General features: G+C 35.8%; 1 protein-coding gene across 6 annotated transcripts in view; it reads right to left on the bottom strand.

The window, feature by feature from the left end:
* The window catches only part of LOC120532577 (E3 ubiquitin-protein ligase RNF180-like), a 76,593-nt gene extending 56,424 nt beyond the window's left edge, over positions 1–20,169 (bottom strand). For 2 of the 6 annotated variants that reach the window (XM_039758691.1, XM_039758697.1), the window contains exons 1-4: positions 19,699–19,844; positions 17,073–17,174; positions 11,629–11,721; positions 7,700–8,641 (exon numbers count right to left, since the gene is read on the bottom strand). In XM_039758691.1, coding sequence (XP_039614625.1) covers positions 7,700–8,641; positions 11,629–11,721; positions 17,073–17,144 — 1,107 coding nt within the window. In that variant the 5' untranslated portion in view covers positions 17,145–17,174; positions 19,699–19,844. The other 4 variants (XM_039758695.1, XM_039758693.1, XM_039758696.1 and 1 more) reach the window with 4 other exon arrangements.
* Between the last annotated feature and the right edge of the window lie 227 nt (positions 20,170–20,396).

The raw sequence follows: 20,396 nt of genomic DNA on the forward strand, positions 1-20,396 counted from the left end.
GAGAATCTGTAATATTGTAATTCAAACTCATATCAGTTTTCCACATTTAATTCAAATATTCCTGTAAAGATAATGACTGGAATTTTTAAGTATCTTTAGTTTCAGTGTAACTTCAGTTTTTAGACTACAACTAAATTCAGAAACAAATTTAGAATGTTTGCTTTGTCATATAAGTTGCAAACAGTATAAATCAACCTCCACTCCCACATATACCTTAGAGAAAGTGTTAATGCCAAAGTTACAGAGCATTTGTTGTGAATATAAAATGCAGGCTTTCTTAAAAATGCTCAGGGTAGGTAAAATTAACCTTTTTTAGATCTACTGGTGAGGCTGCTATTGAGGCTTATACAACTGTTTCATTAACAGTAATAACTGCTGGACCTAATGAGAATATTTAATTTTTTAAGTTGGTGTTCCTTTCTCATGGATCAGCAAGCATCCTGCTTTTGAATCTTGTGCCAAGTTGTTTTCTATGTGGACTGTAAACATTCTCTCATACTCCCAAAGACATGCAGGTTACATTAAATGGCAACTCTAAATTGGTCCTGTGTGAATGGGTCTTATGAAAAACTGTAACACTGTACACAGCCTCTTGGGTTCAAATGTCACACACATGCATATTCTGCACAGGTTTGCATGGATTTTTCTCCATATATATATTACATTAATTGCCAATTCCAAATTGGCCTTAAGTGAGTATGAATGTCCCCTGTGATGGACTGGCACCTCACCCAGGGATGAGTCGGCTGTGTACCCAGTTCTGCTGACATAGGCTACTGGTCACTATGACCCTGAAATTTATCTAAATCATTTCATTCATTTACGTTACATTTCACTCTGGTCTGTAGCATAGAGCTTGTAGATGTATGCACACAAAAGTGACTTATGTCAAACAGATGTCAATCCATCAAATCCATCAGCATGTAATGCATACAAAGTGCCACTCAGTTGATTTGTTTTACTACAGAAATTTAAAAGAATTTGAAAAATCAATGAGTAAATGTTCTTGAACTGAGTTTAACTTTCAAAGAGCAAGTCTTGCTTATCTGAATATATAACCACTATCACAGCAAGCTGGAATGTTTTAGTTGATTGATACAATACATCAACAGATTGCAGCAAATGGTTGTCAATCAGTAGTCTTAGCATATGCAGGTAACAACTGAGAACAGCACAACCAAAAGTTTAACTATAACTACCATGAGAACAATGAGTAATCTTAAATATATAGCTGCCAACAAAAAGTCAATTCTATCCATAGCTAAGGGAAAATGCTGGGTGAATTAGAGGATGTAATAATTATAGACTTCCACTCTGTCCTTAATTTGAATTTGTCCCTAAATAGAAAGTATTTTGGTATGTGTCAGCCTCTTTCCTGCATTATACTGTTTATCTGTGGTTTAATAAATCCCATAATTGTTCTTTGCTCTGAACTAAAATGGCAATATTCAATACATAACTTAAGATATAATATTTCAGTCTTTGAAATTGTAATAAAAATGACAAAAAGTTGTATTATAATACAGAATGTCCATATGATTATTGTAAAAATGTACAAAGACTGAGGTGAATACAAGTTTTTTTGTTTTTTTCCCCAAAGGTAAAGGAAATCTGGTGCCATCTGGTGGTATTTTGCAGGTTTTTTAAAAGAAAAAAAAAGCTTTTCAGAACTAAATTAATGACTCTAACTGAACAATGGATTCAAAACATTAAAAAAAGGTTAACATGTTTCTGTTTTTATACAAACACAATATGAATTATACAAATATACAGTATGTGCAAGCTACAGCTTGAAGCCCAAGCTTCTTAGAGAAAGGCAATGGCAGAGGAAGCATTCATTTTTATTTTTTTTTTTTACTACCGGCTTTAAAAACAATACAATGTATATTACCTCGGTATGAACAATATTCTAGGATGTCCTATAAAAATCCATAAGATGCAGAGGCTCTTTATGTTGTGGCAATGATGTTAATTCATAATTAGTAACAATGTAACTGAAATCAGTGGATCCTTTTTCTACTAAGTCATAAACAACTGGAAAAACATTTGGTGACATTAATTTTCTTGGTTAAGTATTAACCTGCTTTGCTGTTTGTCATTTTTTCCCCCAAAAATAGCCTTTGTAAAATTAAAGCTCTCTTTTTATTTCTTTTTTAACTAGAGCCAATTTAGAATCGCCAATTTACTTAACCTGCATGTCTTTGTGGCAAGGAAAACCGGAGCACCCGGAAGAAAACCATGTAGACGCAAGGAGAACATGCAAACTCCACACAGGGAGAACCGGGGACGTGGACCCCTGTCTCTTTACTGCGCGGCAGCAGTTCTACCACTGCTCCACTGTGCCGCCCTGAAATTAAATCTCTCAACAAATTCAGTTTTTGTGTAAAAACAAAATTTGCTGTGTTGTTTTCAAGATGCCTTTAAGTGTTTTGATGCTTGTTATTCCTTACACCAGCCATTGGACAGGACTGGCCATTACTGCTGTAATATATAGTACAGTAATCCCTCCTCGATCGCGGGGGTTGCGTTCCAGAACCCCCCGCGATAGGTGAAAATCCGTGAGGTAGAAACCATATGTTTCTATGGTTATTTTTATATATTTTAAGCCCTTATAAACTCTCCCACACTGTTTATAAATATTCCCCGTACAGTTATACAGCATAAACCCTTTGTATTCTCTTAGATATTAGGTAAGATTCATTGAAATTATGTATGTAAACACACTGTTTATATACAGTAAAACCTAAATATTATTTTAAAAATATTGAGCATCTCTGATATCACATGTTACAGCCATTACGATAGACAGGCCACCAGCAATAAATACGTACAATGCAAGAAAAATTGTATACAGTAAATGTGTGTACAGTGACACTAAACGTATGTACATGTACTAAGTACTGTAAGTAGAAAATTAATTATGGTTACTCACCAACAATGACACGACAACTTGTCCAATAACAATGAGTTTAATTTTACTGCACAACAAAGGAGAGCGTTACAGCCTCTTCAAGCGACTGTGAAGCACGCCGTTGTTCTTCTTCCGGCAGTCTTCAATCCAAATCCCTAAAGCAGATTCCATCCAGACTACTGCATCATTACATCCACTTACAACTCGTTTTGCACCCTGGTTAAAAGGACACTGCAGCCATAGATCTTATATTCCTTTCCTACTTTTTAAATAAAATGAATCGTAGCCTCATTGATGCCATAATGGTGTCTTACAGCAGTGTAGTTTTTCCCTTCCTTCAAAAAATCCAAAACTTTTACGTTTTCAGCAATCGTTAACATCTTCCGTTGGCGCTTGGGCAAGGCCCCTGAAGCAGTAGCAGGAGCAGATCGTTTTGGAGCCATAATAAAGGGCTTGACTATGCACAAAGATAAACATAAAAGAGCACAAAAGTTAACTCTTTACACAGTGAAACACGTTGATGCTGAATGAGTGAGACAAGACTTCCTGGTTAACGCTGCAGAATCAAATTCGACGCTCCGTCGCTGAGCCAATCAGCACACAGGAACTTAACTGCGTGCTCTGATTGGTTAGCTTCTCAGCCATCCACCAGTAGCATCCTTTGTATGAAATCAACTGGGCAAACCAATTGAGGAAGCATATACAGGAAGTAAAAAGGCCTATTGTCCGCAGAACCCGCGAAGCGGGGAAAAATCTGCGTTATATATTTAGATATGCTTACATATTAAATCCATGATAGAGTGAAGCCGCGAAAGTCGAAGCACACTATAGCGAGGGATTACTGTACTCAGACTGTTATGGAGTTCATCCCACATATAGACGAAAATCAAAAACCTAACAGTCAATGCATAAGTAAATGAATGAAGTGATCAAAGGGAAAGTAATCTTAAGCACACCCAAAATGCTGAAGGGCAAGTTCTTAGTTAGTGTTCTCTACAATCACCCATGAGATGCAGCATTCGAGATGCAGCATTCGCAACATTATACCCATCTCTGTGGCGATTATCATGGACTACCTGATCTACTTTATCACGTGCACTTAAAAAATTAATTCAGTCACATTTTCTCTTTAGTAACTGAAAAATAAATACGGCTTAAAATCAATATCCAAACATTATTATTTTGGTGCCGCATGAATTAGTAAATACAAAGATTATTCAGGATACATTACAACATATTATTCGCAAAAAACTTTCAAGTTGCTTTTGTTAACAAAACACTTTCAAATGAGGTGTGTTCAAAATAATTTTGCCAGGTTTACAACAATAGCTTTTAATATATACTTGGTACAGTTGCCTACTGCTCCAGCTTCCTAGATCTGAATCCCATGCCTGATATTTGTCCGTGTGAAGTCTGCATATTCTTAATTTCAGAATCACAATATTTTATCAAATGTAGAACACAGGCGCAGTGGTAAGTAGTACTGGCATATACACCCAATATCCTGGGTTCAAATACAGTTTGCAGTCTTTGTCTGCATTGTGCTTCATGCTATGTCTGTATAGGTTTATGTTAATGTTAGATACATGCTTGCATCTTCGCAAACTAGAAACATTAGCTGATTAGTAACATTTGTGGTAAAGTAACATTTAATAGGGAAATCAAATAAATTTAATATGTCACAAATGAGTACTTGTGAGGTTTTATTTTTCCAATTTTCTTCTTATTTACATTTTTCCCTTTAAGACAGCGGTGCCCAACTCCAGTCCCAGAGGGCCGCAGTGGCTGCAGGTTTTCATTCTAACCCTTTTCTTAATTAGTGACCTGTTTTTGCTGCTAATTAACTTTTGGATTAATTTTATTTGACTTGCTCTTGAAGACTCAGACCCCTCAATTGTTTCTTTTTCCTTAATTAGAAGCCAAATAATAATGAGATACAAAATGAGTCAAAACAGGACCAGCAAACTGTGTCCATCATACAATATCTGAAAATAAAGAAAGATGAACATCTCAGGAATGCTGATCTGCTCTTAGAAAAGAGAAAATCCACAATTTCGGAAATGTCTGCTATTGCACAATGAGAGCAGCAACAAGCCATGGAATTAAAGAACAAATTTAATTAACAACAAGACACTGCACCTCAATAAGCAACTGATTGGAGTTTGAGGCCCTGACTTAGTTGGTCTTCTGTTGGCTCGATCACTTCACATTTCACTTCTATTTGGGTACCATTTAAGGAAAGAAATGAAGCAATTCAGAGGAACGATGAAGAAAGTCAGGGGAACAAATCTTAAAAATCAAGTCAATTAAAATGAATTCAAAAGAAATGAATTAGCAGCAAAAATAGATCACTAATTAAGAAAAGGGTTAGAATGAAAACCTGCAGCCACTGCGGTCCTCCATGACTAAAGTTAGGCACCCCTGCTTTAAGGCAATCCTTTTGAAATGAAAGTATTCAACAAAGTAAAAAACAATTAGCTTAAAAACAGAATTTGCTGTGTTATTTTCAAGGTACATTTAGATGTTTAGATGGTTGCTACTATTTATGCCAGCATTCTCATTCAGAATGGGACTGGCCTTAACTGCTGTAATGTACTCATAACTGAAGACCAACACAGTCAGTCTTACCATTCAATATGTACAATTTGTTTTTTTTTTCACTATGTTCATAACATTTTATTTTTTGTACTGATGGACACTCACTTTTCCTTCAAAAACCTAATGAGTACCATAATGTTTATTTACTAATTCGTTTCTATTAGTTAAGTAAGCCATATCAGCAAATCCATTACCTGTATGTCTCTGTGATTCTGTGCTGCAGTTAATGTATCATTAGAGCTGCCTACTTCAACCTTCTAAGAAGCATATGTGCTAAGTCACACAAATGTGTCTGGGGAATGCGTAATGTTTGAAACAATGGCTGCTAAGTCACACAAATGTGTCTGGGGAATGCGTAATGTTTGAAACAATGGCTGTTGAATTTTATTTTGTAATGAATATAAAGAGTAGCTCGTTTTCATTAGCACTGTAGACTATCCATTTCCACAGTCATAGACACTTGGCTTGAAACCTGTCTTGATTTTTATTGATATTTATTTGCTGCAACTATTTACTGGCAATGATTGTTTGGATATTGCTCATTTACTTTGTCTTCATGAGCTTTACACTTAGTATCACAGTTTTCTTCTAAGGTTTGGTTAATTGGCAACTTTAAATTGTCCCCAATTGTGTAGATATGTGTATAGGTTTGTACAATCACAGAGAGACACCTCATCCAATGTTGCTAAATGCTTTGTGCTCAGTGCTGCTGGGCAGGCATTTGCTCCCAATAATCAATAATTCCATAAGTGAGTTAGAAAATGGGTGGATGGATGGAAAGAAATCTGTCTGTCCTTCTAACTTTCAGCTGAAACAAGTTAAAATGTTTACAACTGACATCTGAATAGTATAAGCAAATAAACAGCACTTCTATCTAAAAAGAAGAATTGACGTGCATCAACTCTAAAGGCAAAACAAAAGCAAGTAAAATAAAAAATAAAACATAATTTCATTAAAAGTTAAATGCACTGATGATGTTCATCAGCTCCAAGGAGAAAAATTGTCAAAAATGTTATTTAGATAGAACCCTCCCCTCAAACAGAACACATTCTCCTGCCTAGAACAGTACAACTCAGCTTTTACATGAAAATGAAAGCATCATAATGTCTAAAACCAATCTTTAATGAATAACACTTAAAATGTGTATCATAAACATATTATCACTGATGCATATAAGCTCATTGGGTTAAAAGACACAAGGAAATCCAGTGAAGAGTTTGTATTGGGTAAAGTCACCCGACACCAATGCCAATAAGTCTTGCATGGCATACTGCTGCTAAAAAAATATTCTTAAAAGAAAGGAACCATGGAGAAAAGACTGCAGTGTGCAAAGGTTATAAAGCATTTGGCAACACCCAGTGGCAGAAATCCTCATAGAGTGATGTGTCCAAATTTAAAATTTTAATATCAAAAAGATTCAAATATATTGTAAGAGTTGACAATAAATACACTTATGCCTGTTTGTAAAGACTGGAAGTGTGGTGGCAACTCTGCCATGGTCTGGGGGTGCATTTCAGCTAATAGCATAGGAGATCAAGCCAAATAACTTAACATAATCATAAAAGCTGAAAAATAAGACAGATTTTGACCCTTCAGACTGTACCTTCCAAAAAAAAAATTTGTTGTTTCCAAAAGCTTAATCTTTCAGTATGATAACGGCCTCAAAACACATTGTAAACATTTAAGAATTACTTGGAGTAGTAGTTTGCAGATGGAACATAAATGGGATTACATTGGCCAGCACTGGGCCCAAATTCAGCATAACTGAAGCTGTCTAGGATCAGATGGACTGGGAAAAAAGAACAAAAAGCAGCCTTGTCAACAAAGGAGTTATGGCATATCCTACAAGATGCCTGCTAGAATTAACCATTGAACTACCAGAAAAAAATTGTGAAGCTGTGTGCCAAAGGCAGTTATTTTAGGGTTACATTCTAAGGAAAGTCATGTAAATAATGACTTTACTTTTTAAAAAACGCAGCAAATGCTGGCTGTTTTTTTTATTGTTTCAATGTTTATTTAGGTTTACTCTAATGTTATATACTATTTTGACGTGCAAACATATAGTATAATTACTGTCCAGGAAACTATCTTTAAAATTGGTTTCTTGGTTGCCCTAGAACATCTGAAAACTATTCTATGCATTCTTAAAAAAGCAAAAACATAACAGGTACATCTTAAATAGAGCCATACCTTTTTCTGATCCAGAATCCAACGTTCTCTTCTGCGTTGTTTTCTTCTTATGCTTTTCTGCTTGTTTTTTTCCCTCTTGCTTAACTTCTTTTCTACTGCTAAAGATGTTGATGGAGCAGCTAGCCCAAGGCTTTCACTAGAACTGATATGTTCTACTTCCAGTTCACCCTCAGTATTACATTCTGAAGGCAACTGTCTTGTCACATTTACAGCATGTTCAGGGAAATGTCTTGAAGCATGCACTGTGATGCTACATGCATCTTCCCCATCCACATTCATTTGACTTAAAAGTCTATCAGTTTCAGAAACTGTGACAGAATTGCTTCTATTCGCATAAACATCAAGAGTTCCTGTAGTACTTACTTCTGTTAAAGTGGCTTTCTGACTGTACGGTTGTGATGTTTTGACGAATAAGTCAGACAAAGATGATCCATGAAAAGAAGTCTTATAAGAACCATCAGAAGAACAGTCATAATCATCTCTGTTAATATAATCCAAGCTATGAGTTTTTCTATGAGTAGCTCCCACAGCATATTTTGTACTAGCTAACCATGAATCCACAGAAAATGCTGGCAAATTAGGCCCTTTGAAATCCCTGTTGCATGATCTTTCCTCAAGGCAAAGTGGTTCAGTCATCTGTCTAATTTCATTATTAAATCCAACAGCATGAGTAAACATATTTCTATTTAACCTTTGTGGCCTAACTTTAATGCCGTTGTCCAAGCTTTGGGGCTCCTGTAACGTATTTTCTTTTAAAAGTGTCTGCTTCTCTGAAGGGTTTAAAATAGGCAACAAAACCTTTTCCTCATAGTCAACCCTTCTCTTACACACATGTACAATTCTGTCTTGGCCACAAAAACATTTTGAGCTACAGGCAAAGTTAAAGCCCCCTAAGCGAGCCCCACAGTGTTGGCATTTCAGCTTCCCAATTGTCCACTGGGCCTACAGAAAAGAAAGAAGGAACAACACTTCCATTGAAAAAAAAAATAAAAACTGATGAAACAACCAGATAAACCTCTTTTTAAGTGACAATGTCAGCTTTTTTTTTGTTTTGATTTATTTAGAGGTAATTACTCAGCAAAACACTGAATAGCTATCATGATCCAAATTATTCATAGTTTTCAAACACAATTTTGAATATTAACTAAATGTGGGCTAATCAGCACAAAACATACTATATAAGCCATTATACTACTTTAATTGTTAACCACAAACAAAACTGACCGAGCAGAAACCATCTGAAAGTACAACACACAGTTAAACAAAGCATGAATAACATTGTAATACTGTAGAAATAAATAACAAGACATACTGTATATATACAAGAAAATATTAAAAAAAGAAAGTACCGGTATAATTATTTAAACTATTGAAAATGTGCCCCAATATATGGTATAGTAGCAAAATACCCAAGGTTCGCAGCGGCAAAGTACTGCCTTAAAATTTTTATTAAGAAGAAAAGTAAACCTTTTTAAACTGAGGGAAAATATACCAATAATTATTTGTTAAGGATCTCTTTGTATACCACGTTGTCAGTTCGGCCCTCCGGTTGTAATATGACCAAGCTGTGCGCTGAGCTTACTCTTGAGCATTCAACGTACAGTTGGCCATGTGAAAAGCAATCTTGCCTCAAATCTCCTGGCTTGGATTGCTGCTGTCATAATCGGTTTGAGTTTCATGGTTTGTTTCAATTACGACAGTATTTGCAGGATTTGTTGTGTTGAAGTGACATTCGGCATCTGTCAAGTGTTGTAAGCATACAACCAGTTACATCGATAACGTCGCATCCAGGTATTGAGAGTTTAAGCATTCATAAACATCAAAGTGTCCACTACTGAAATCGTCACCTGTGAATCTAAGATGTTTAAGTGGCATTGGCAGTTGTCCAAAGGTGTAAAATATTTGGCCATTCAGTGCACTTGAAAGCGACAACCGAACAATTCAGTAGCAGCCATCAACTCCCATGCAGAACCATAGGTGAAGGGCTTAAGCATTTCACTCTTATAGTGCTCCTGTGTAGTATAATTATCTCCTGTACCGTAATCAGTCCACACATTGAACCTGTCCCAGTCATTCAATACATAAGACACAATGTTCCTCCGAATATCAAGAGTGAGCCTGATATGGCCGTGCAATATGTAACACAGAGAATGGAAAAGGCAGGTGCCATCTCCGGGCATGGAAACCACTCGGTAAGTGACAGTTCTTTGAACGGTGATCACCTCGATAGACATGTTAATAGGGGTACAGTTGGAACGATAAAGGAAATGGGTACCTGAACAATGTAAAGTAAGTCTAAAATACCTATACAAAAACTATAATCGTAATAAACGAACAATAAAACAGCGGAGAAGCCATGGATTAAATAAAAACGCTGCAGTTATCAGCAGGGAGACGCGAATCCCGTGGCAAAGCAAGGAAGAGAATGAAGAGACCGGAGCGACGGATGGCCTTATATGGGCAGGCATCTCATTAAGTGAGAGGCATGGGGATGGGGGACCCAACACCGCCTCACACGGCGACCGAGATGCAGGCTATGGACGTATATATGTATGTAAGTAGGATTCAGATAGCGTTGGGAACCAAATTTCTTAAAGATGGGCCCATAAGTAACAAAGACAGTTGAAAAGTTCAATATGGCGGCCAACAGTGGTATCAAACCACCCAAATAAGTACGTACATTGGTTTTGGTTAGCACAGGGAAGCTGCCTACCGAATTTCGTGAAGATGGGGCCATAAATAAGAAAGTTTAACATGGAGGACGTTGTCAACCGTTATGCATAGAATTTCAAAATGAAATCTGCTTAACTTTTGTAAGTAAGCTGTAAGGAATGAGCCTGCCAAATTTCAGCCTTCTACCTACATGGGAAGTTGGAGAATTAGTGATGAGTGAGTCAGTCGTTGGAAAGTTCAATATGGCTGCCAACAGTGGCGTCATACCACCGAAATAAGTACATACATCGGTTTCGGTTAGCACAGGGAAGCCACCTACCAAATTTCGTGAAGATGGGGCCATAAATAAGAAAGTTCAACATGGCGGACGTTGTCGACCGTTATGCGTAGAATTTCGAAATGAAACCTGCTTAACTTTTGTAAATAAGCTGTAAGGAATGAGCCTGCCAAATTTCAGCCTTCTACCTACACGGAAGGTTGGAGAATTAGTGATGAGTGAGTGAGTCAGTCAGTCAGTCAGTCAGTGAGGGCTTTACCTTTTATTAGCATAGATGACTTACGGCATACTTTTAAAAACTAGTAGTAAAAACATTTATATCAGCAGCAGGTTTTCCAAAGCAAATGAGAATTATGCATGTACTATTCTTTACATCTGACATCTACAAGTGTCCTAGGAGCTAATTATTGCTATTTTCAGATAGACTACAGTGGAACCAGCTTTGAAAAATACACAACTGATCTGTATTTACCTTTTTAAGAAACATTTGTCAGATGATTGCTACAAACTAAAGTATCAGGTATGAGTTTCTTATTAAAATAAGAGTATAATTCTTAACTGTAAAACTATAGCATGACCAGTGCCCCAGAAGTAATGGGACAAAGGAAAATGACAATAATGAGTGTTATTTTTTTTTCCCAGAGGCACATATAAAAGTTTTTTTTTAATTTTGTTTTGTATTTCCTACTGGTTTCTATGTCTCATTGAAGCATGTCTTACAGTATATTAGCATACATATTTGTTAAAAATTTTAAATTTACCATAGTACAACCAAATCAGTCAGTATCTTCAGATTATTGAAATCACTAATAATGTCTTTTTTATAGATTTTAACAATAATTAAAATGAGAACAAAACATAATTTAAAATTCAACACGGCATTTACTTAAATTAAGCTTAAATTACTAGTCCATTTCACATTTGAAAATTGAGTTTGCACATAATATAAAAATCATAAATACATAAACCACTAGCTTACCTCTTCTATTTGCTTTTTCATCCAATTAGGTAATGCGTCAACACTGACATGCCAAATACTGCAGAACGCAGCATTACTATCATCCAAAGAATCCTAAACAGGCCAAAATGAAGGCAATTAGAAATTGCTTTTATCTAGAGTATTTTATGATTTTTTCAATTATGATTATCATTAGGATCCTACTACCACCATGTGATGGTCCGGGTCGGTTCCACTCTCCCTTGTCACTCCCAGGAGCCTTTCCAACCCAAAACCTTTGATAGTCATAGACCAAGATGAGCCAGGGAAATGAGGACACATGCCTGTAGCAAGGAGTTGTGTGTTTATTAACAATACAAAAAAAGTTTCAGTGTATTTATTAACTATAAGGCGTATCAAAACAAAGTGCAGTGTAATTATCTGCATAAATAAACATTCCAATTGATATACCTGTAAAAAAATGCATGTGATGGTGAAGGTTAAAACAATCCATAAATAAATATCCTTTAAAAAAACAAGATTACAATCTCAAGCCAGGGAACATTTCTAAAAGTCAGATCCCAGTGCATCCTTTCAAAAACTGACATCTCCTCTGCTTACCCGGAATGAGATCATGCAGCCAGAGGAAATGTCCTTCCAACATGCACAGCCAACCTTCTTTCACATGCTCGGGTCACTGCCATCACCCCAGGCCGAGCATCACCTTGCTCCTTCAACTCTCACTGCCACTGTTCAGCCTTATGTGTGAACGAGTATTGGGTCGCTCCAGCTATTCCAAAAAATGTTCAATTGGTGTGACCCTCTTCAGCCTCCTAGAGCGCCAGCCTTACTTTCTTTTTAGGGGCTCTCCTCCCAACAGCCTGCCTCCTTTCCTCTGCACCCTGGTGGCTACCGATCCTGACGTCTCCAAAATCTTTTCCCCGCTTTAAACCTCGGACTCTCTTCCTTTCACTCTTTTCTTTCTCTGTTCATACCACATATATTTGAATAGTATGGAGAGTGAATGAGATACACTCTCCGGTTCTGGGTAATTACTACAGTTAAAGTCAGTCCAATTCAATGGCTAATTTCGATTAGTACTTAGGAATAAAAAATAACATTCGATCATTAAAGTTTATGTGATGGGGCTTGACAGCAATAGAACAAAGGCTGTTTAACCAGAATTCTGAAATATTACATTGATATTCAACTGAGAAGTTTAGTTTCAAAAAGGAAGCCGTAAAGTTGAGTCAAATGTAAAATACATTAGCAGAAACTGGGAAAAATAAATTATCAGGAGTTTTGATTAACCAACTAATATTTTCTTCCATATACTGATGTAAATATAAATTGCACAAAAGCATCCATGACAAACCTGATTTGAGGAGATGGGTTTTTACCAACTACTAACTCAAATGCTTCAATGGACTGAATATGACACTAATTATCAATAAACTAAGTGCCCACAACTACAAACTAGTCTACATTAGTAATTTATGTTCAGATTATTAATACCTACAGTGGATATAAAACGTCTACATACAACTGCCAAAATGGAAGGTTTTCACATTCTTTGTAAAGACTGCAATCTTGTAATAAAGGTGGAATACGTTCTGACAGGATTAATCTTGGTTTATTTTTTTATTACACAAAATCTGTGATTTTGGCAGGGGTGTTTAACCTTTTTATATCCACTGTATAATGACACTGTAGACTGAAAACAAATTCACATAGTATCTATCATAAAGTAAAAAGCATGACAACAGTTGGAATCAGGACTTTAAACCACCACGTTTATACAGTATGTGTGTGTGAATATGTTTGTTTTACATATTGCACAATGCTTCTCTCATTATGTTTGAACGTTTTGTATTTTTATACTTTTTTCATTAACATATTAGCAATTATTGTATAGCACACTGAGCTCTTATGAGGAACTGCAATTAATAACTATAAATTAATATGCATTCTTGAAAGGCTTTAATTTCCAAGTTTGCTTGGGTTTGTTCCAAATTGACTAATCACCCCAAACATTTAAAATACAGGTAATCCCCAAGTTACGGACATCTGACCTACGACTTACGAACAGGGCTGCAGCTGCAACACATGCGCCTCAGTAACTGCCACGCTGTCATCTTCGGCCTGGGAATGATGCAAGCAGTAGCTGGACGGAGGCCGGAGGGGGGTGATTTTGCTGCTCACGCAGTGTTGTGTCCCTTGGGCGGCTCCCGGCGTCAAGCGGTGACCCGAGTTCCACAGTCACTGGGGCCACAGCTATCGCTCGCGTGCAGGATGAAGGCTTCATGGGGCAGTTCGCTGCCCGCCCACCACACCGCCGCAGCTACTGCTCCTGATTAGACGCAGGCTGCTTGTTGAATGGGGGTAGCAGTGGGTGATTCACTACTTGCCTTTGGCCACACCATGTTTGTTCTCGGTGGGCGGACGCTGCAGGCAGCATATTGTAGTGGAGGTGACTGTGTGGTGGGCAGGTGGTGAATCACCCATCGCCGCCCCCATTCATTCTCAATAGCAAGACTGCTTGTATTGTTACGCACATAGCAGGAAGTTGTCTCTTGTCAGTAAATCAGACATGTTGATGACGTGTGCCGTCCTGCTGTGATAGCGTGTACAGAGCTGTGCAGAAGAGATCATCTTAATCTTTTGCCTTCACCCTTCAAGAATGTCTCTGAAACACAAACCTGATGCAAGTGCTTGTGATACAGTAAAGAAGAGAAAAACCATCACCATTGAAAATAAAGTAGAAATAAAAAGGTCAGAGAGAGGTAAAACTCCACCATTCATTGGCAGAGCACTTGGTTACAGTAGGTCAACAATAGCATTTATTAAAATAATGTACCTGTTCCGACTTACATACAAATTCAACTTAAGTACAATCCTACAGTCCGTACAATCTCGTACGTAACCCGAGGACTGCCTGTACATGTAAGTTCAACTGATAGGCAAGTTATACAATACATACATGCTATGCACAAAGTAGGCACTAGATTACAATGAATGAAAGGATGAAGTAAAGGAGATGGTCTTTGCTTTATTTTTGTACTACAGCAAAATGTGTGGCAGGTCAAACAATAGTAGACATTTTTTTTTTGACAATTTCCAATTTGGTTTTATTTCACTGTAATTTTTATCAGTCACCCTGAACATACTGCATTATTATGGTAGTAAAATCATTCAAACAGCCCAAAACATACAAACCAATCTTTTTAAGCTTATATTTTTAAAATGTGAGGCATACACACAAGTGCTAATTATTTTCATATAATACTAAATGATCAAGGACAGTCATGTGAAATGCATCTTCTGTTTTCATATGACAGCATGTTAATATTTGAAATTAACAACACATGATGCACACAAGCAACATGCTTTTTTTGTTTTAAAAGCTGTAAATTAAATATCCTTAACATATAAAATATTCAATTTAATGTTCCTTTTGAGACTGATATTAGAAGGGAAACACAGTCTACATATATGATATACAGAAAATACAACACATACTCATGTTGACACACAAGGGGCAACACATGGAAGCCAATTAACAAAGTAGCATTTATTTTTTCTGAGGAAATCAGCATCCCTAGAACAAACCAGCAAAAATAAAGGAGAACATGTAAATTAGCCACAGAAGGCACATCCGTCCCAGAGTCCAAAGCTTTGAGATGTTAATGACAATTACAGTATAGTTCCATTGTATGACTAACTGAGAAAAATAGACAGTGGAAAAATCAGGGTTTTTCCATGCTGGAGAACAAAAGAACATTTTATGGGCTGCTAAGCCGTTGAGTATGCCTGAAATGGAGTACACAAGCAGGAGAAGATATAGGTGAGATGGGGAGAAATACTAGTAGAGATCAAAGATAAAGTGACAGATTAAAAGGTTAGTTGGTCATTCTGTATTGGAAAAATAAGTGATCCAAGTTTAAGAATAGTTTCGCTACTGTCACTCTTTGATAGTTGTCTTTGAAACCCTGTTAAAGGCTATAAACAAAAAGTGCAGTGTGGCTACATTCAAGTGACATATTTAACAAAAGGCTCAATGAGGTGCTTGATCCAAAGACACAGACAGTTTTCTTAAAACAATGTACAAGCTCTCCCACTTTAAGTCTATTTAAACTGCAGTATAAACTATCAAAAAAAAGTAGGTAAAAAGGTAGTAGGCCAGTTTTGTAATATTGAAGCATCCAATTGGGCTTTATTACTGAAGAGGTATTTACATTGTAACTTCTGCACATGAAAATGCTTGGTGTAGCAACTGGTTCTTAGTTGTAAGTTTCCATAAGTTAGGTGCTTTGCAGGAGGAGAGCATGACTGGATTCAGAACAGAGGTTCCTGTTTAAGAATAAGTGTGAAAAAGGGGGAAATTATTTTAATGACCTATGTAAGAGAAAATGTTTTAGAATAGGGAAAATATTAGTTACCCTAAAGTCTGTCTAATCACTGCAAAAATTGCAGCATTTTCTGAACTGGGAAACCAGAAAACAGTGTTTGAAGTGCCTGTTATTGAAGGCAATATAGAAAAATTAACTGTATGAGTGGGCATGTAGTAAACTGTCAGTTTAGTGCTGAAAATTTTGATTATGACTGAAATTTCATAAGGAGTCTTATCTTCAGAAATGTACGTCAAGCATAAATGTGAACAATAGACTGAAATTGCTGAAGTGGTTAATACATTCCTAATATTACCTTGGAGCGCGAGACAACACAAAAAAAGGTCAGGTACAAAACCTAGTCAGGATAATGGGAAAAAAAACTCACAGAATTTGAACTTCACATCTGTTAAATGCATGTCAGAGACATTTGTGACCCTCATTATCGAGGATGACAGTGTTAGCAGATGTCAAACTAATGGTAAACATAAAGCAATATGAACACTTACATAAATGCTATCAAAACACTGGGAAGCATGAATATTGTCATTTATTTAAAAATCAAGATGTTCAACCAGTAGTCTTATTGAGCTATCTTGGTAGTTTTAAATTAAGTTATGGGACAGTATACATGCACAAAGAATAGACCCTCCACAATTGTCAATTTTGTGGATTTTGAAAAGATGTTCTGATTGGAATCAATGTGGGATTTCCTCAATAGGACAATAAGCATTAGGAGGGATATGTAATTGCAAATGTAACTGTCACTAAAACAAATACCAATGTAGCTTTAAAAAAAGCATTTAAAAAAGAATATTTTCAGTTTATTTACAGTTAAATGACACCTTCTAATAACTTGTTTTGTATGACTGTGTACTATTTTTTTTTTAAATAATAATAAGACCGCCTTTGCCTACTATGTTACATACTCGTTAATCATGTTATAGGACATGTATAGACAAGTAGTTCCTAAGATCTTACCATTGAAAAGATGCACAATACTGTATCATACCATACTAAAGTTGTTTCTATAACTTTATTGTTGCTAAGAAGTGTTTCTTAATTATAACTGAATGCATTATAAAGTGAATCAAATACCTTAACCAAAAGACTTGCTGAATCCAGGACATTCTTCCGACATTTCCTGCATTTTAGTGATGCAGACTCCATTACACCTCCAAGCACTTAAACATAAATTTTCTGTAAATCAAGAGAATTATAAAAATTTAATTAGGTAGATTTTCAAGATCAATGAGTTTTGCATTCATATATATATATATATATATATATATATATATATATATATATATATATATATATATATATATATACATATACATATTTATATACATATATATATATATATATATATATATACTGTATATACACATACATACATGTATACAGGGTGTCCATAAAGTCTGTGTGCAATTTAAAATAGTTGTAACTTTGTAAGTGTATGTGATAGAAAGAAAAAAAGTATTAGAAAGCTTGATGTATCTTTTTTTTGACATTATAAGTTTTATTTTTAGAAATTTAACTTAAAAATTACTCATTTTTCAGAATCACTGTTGACCCATGGCTTCACTAGAAGAGAAAGTAAATCGTGTTCTTTGGTTGGCTGAACTAAAATCTACCGCTGCTGTCCAAAGAAGGTTTAGAACCCAGTACAAGAAAGAAGAAATTCACAGAAATTCCATATCCAAGTGGATGAAAAAATTTAAAGAAACAGGTTCTGTCAATGATGAGCCACGTGTTAGTGAAGAAACTGTAGCATCTGTAGAAGTTACCTTTGAGGCAAGTCCAAGAAAGTCATTAAGACGGACAGAATCGTATTATTACCCTTTGTATTAGTAATGACGGTGGACATGTTGGAAATTAACAAGAACAATAAAAAATGTGTTTCTTCTTTCTAATCTTTTTTACAGTTCCTCCTATAACATTTACAGTACTTAAAAGGTTACAACTATTTTCAAATTGAACACGGACTTCATGGGCACCCTGTAATATATACATACATACATATATATAGGTTGTTCATAAAAATAAGTATGAACCTAACTTAAAAATGTATTGTTTTAAATAGGTTTGTTAGAGCCTGAGCAAATAAGGCAAACTGCAATCTGAAAAGAATGACTAACAGCGAACTCAGCTGTAAAATTCCATTTGCAGGTTTTCTTAGTGTTTCTGTGACATAAGTGTAAAATATACAAAATTATAAATTAAGATGGTCTGAGATAATAAATAAAGGATATTGTATAAATTGGAGTGTCAAGTTCAGTTCTTGAAGGGCAGCTGTAGAGACAGGTTGTTATTCCAGCCATTTTCCTAACTAACAATCAGTTATTGCAGTTAGCAGAAAATATTTTGCATACTTTGTTGCACTGGGTTTGATGGATTAGCTGTTGAAGACTGCGAAACCTAAATTACTCTTTTTTTCATTAACTGGATGTCTGATAACAGTAAGTGCTGATCTGATCCCCACACAAAAGTGGGAAAGATGAGGAGAAAGAAGAAGAAAAGGAAGACGACTCATCTGATTCAGGTCAAAAATATTTGGATGTTTTTTTTTGTTTTACTGAGAACAATATTAGAAATGCCTGCTTGTATCATAAGTGAATGCAATATCATGCTCTCTAATGCAGTGATATCAAACAGTGCCTCTAACGGGGCGCAATGGCCTCATATTTTTACTGCAGCCAATTTTGTGGATGGCAATAAATGTGGTTCTTAATTGAATTAAATGCATCGGCTGTGCAAAATAGGAATTGGCTGCCTATTAAGAAATAAAAATGCCCTTCAGGAACCGAACCGTCTAAATCTCACTCCCAAAAAAAAAATAAATTCAGTTAAAAATATCATCATAAATGAAGCGGGCCAACAAGACACATACTTTAACAATACCTAAGACTTTCCAGTCTATATTCACAGAGATTAAATCGAGCAGAATCTGAAGTTTCGGGTCCTTAATGTATCAAGCGTTAATTAAATACATATTAAACAATAATTATTTTATTCTAATTAATGAAACTAACAAAATCGAGAGCGATTTTCGCCACCTTCAAATTTAAAAATGCATTATAATCGTTCAATATTTTTATGGTTACATGGTTAGTTTTGCATTCAAAATTCTACATTCGCATCTTATTTAGAAATAGTGCACTAATGCAAATTTGGTATGTTTGAATCGTTTTGGAGACGAAAATAAAGTTTGCCCGGTTTATATAAACTGTGGATTTAATCTTAAAAATATGATAATATACACACGCAAATAACATGCTTCTGACAAAAAAGCCGATTGCTAGAATTGTGACTTTTTCCTCAACAGTAACACCTATGAGTTATTATTAAATAAGGAACGACAAAACAATTAACTGTAATCTAACTCTGTTCGGTTATAAAAGAATGTAAACATTTAAGGACATCAAAATGACTTAACAGCCAGTATGAACTAACCACTATTATATAAACAGAAAAAAAATCAGGACCATCGTGTCCCGGAGTTAGTCAACCCTTTTCTAGCCACATTTACAAGTTATAATAACTCGTCAATACTCAAACGATTGCTATAACGCACAATCGTTAAGAATATAACTGGGTTTTTGGCATTTTGACAGATTACCTATATGCAGCACAGTTTGAAGTTTCAAACAAACCAACCCCCCAATAAATTCCAATATTTTAATATCTTACACATGGAAAGGATAAATTACAGACTACATACCAAAATATCATCTCATACACTTTTAACAGTTACAAAAATGTTATCTGTATACAAGAAAAACCTACGCATACAGCACTCATTTTTCACACAACTTCGTGACAGCTTAAACTATTAGCAAACCACACACTGCGTTGTTGTCTCGAACGCTTAAAGCCGAACCAACCTACGGGAAGTCAAAAGTGCCAAACTTCATATGACAGGCCTCGACCGTACTGTAGTGGGAAATAGATTAGCAAGAACAGAATGTGGTTCGATTTCAAAAATGCTTTCGGTTTATAGATATACTGATATAGAAACAATGTGACTTTAATCCTATCTGAATTCAAACTACAGCTCGAATGCATTTGAACTATTCAGGTACTCAGTTTGGTTCTTTGACGTTTCCATCAAATCTCCTCTTTCAAGATCTGATTACCGTTGCAACGGATTTTGTTGAAGTGATCGGCCCAAACTCACGCGCATCACAACAGTCTGTCGTAGCATGGCAGTTCAGGATCTACAATTAACCCGACGCAAACGTCATTTCCATGCCCGAGGAATCCGAGCGTACTTGTAGGAAGAACCGAACTACCATGACTTACAGAAGTTTACTGAAAGCTTGATGAAACATCGGGTAGAGTAGATATTTGATATTTAGGTAGAGTAGATATTTGATATTTAGGGTTCCCTCGAATTCGGAGTAAGAAATGGCTTACTAG

Source organism: Polypterus senegalus, chromosome 7 (assembly GCF_016835505.1).
Source record: "Polypterus senegalus isolate Bchr_013 chromosome 7, ASM1683550v1, whole genome shotgun sequence".
Taxonomy (NCBI): domain Eukaryota; kingdom Metazoa; phylum Chordata; class Cladistia; order Polypteriformes; family Polypteridae; genus Polypterus; species Polypterus senegalus.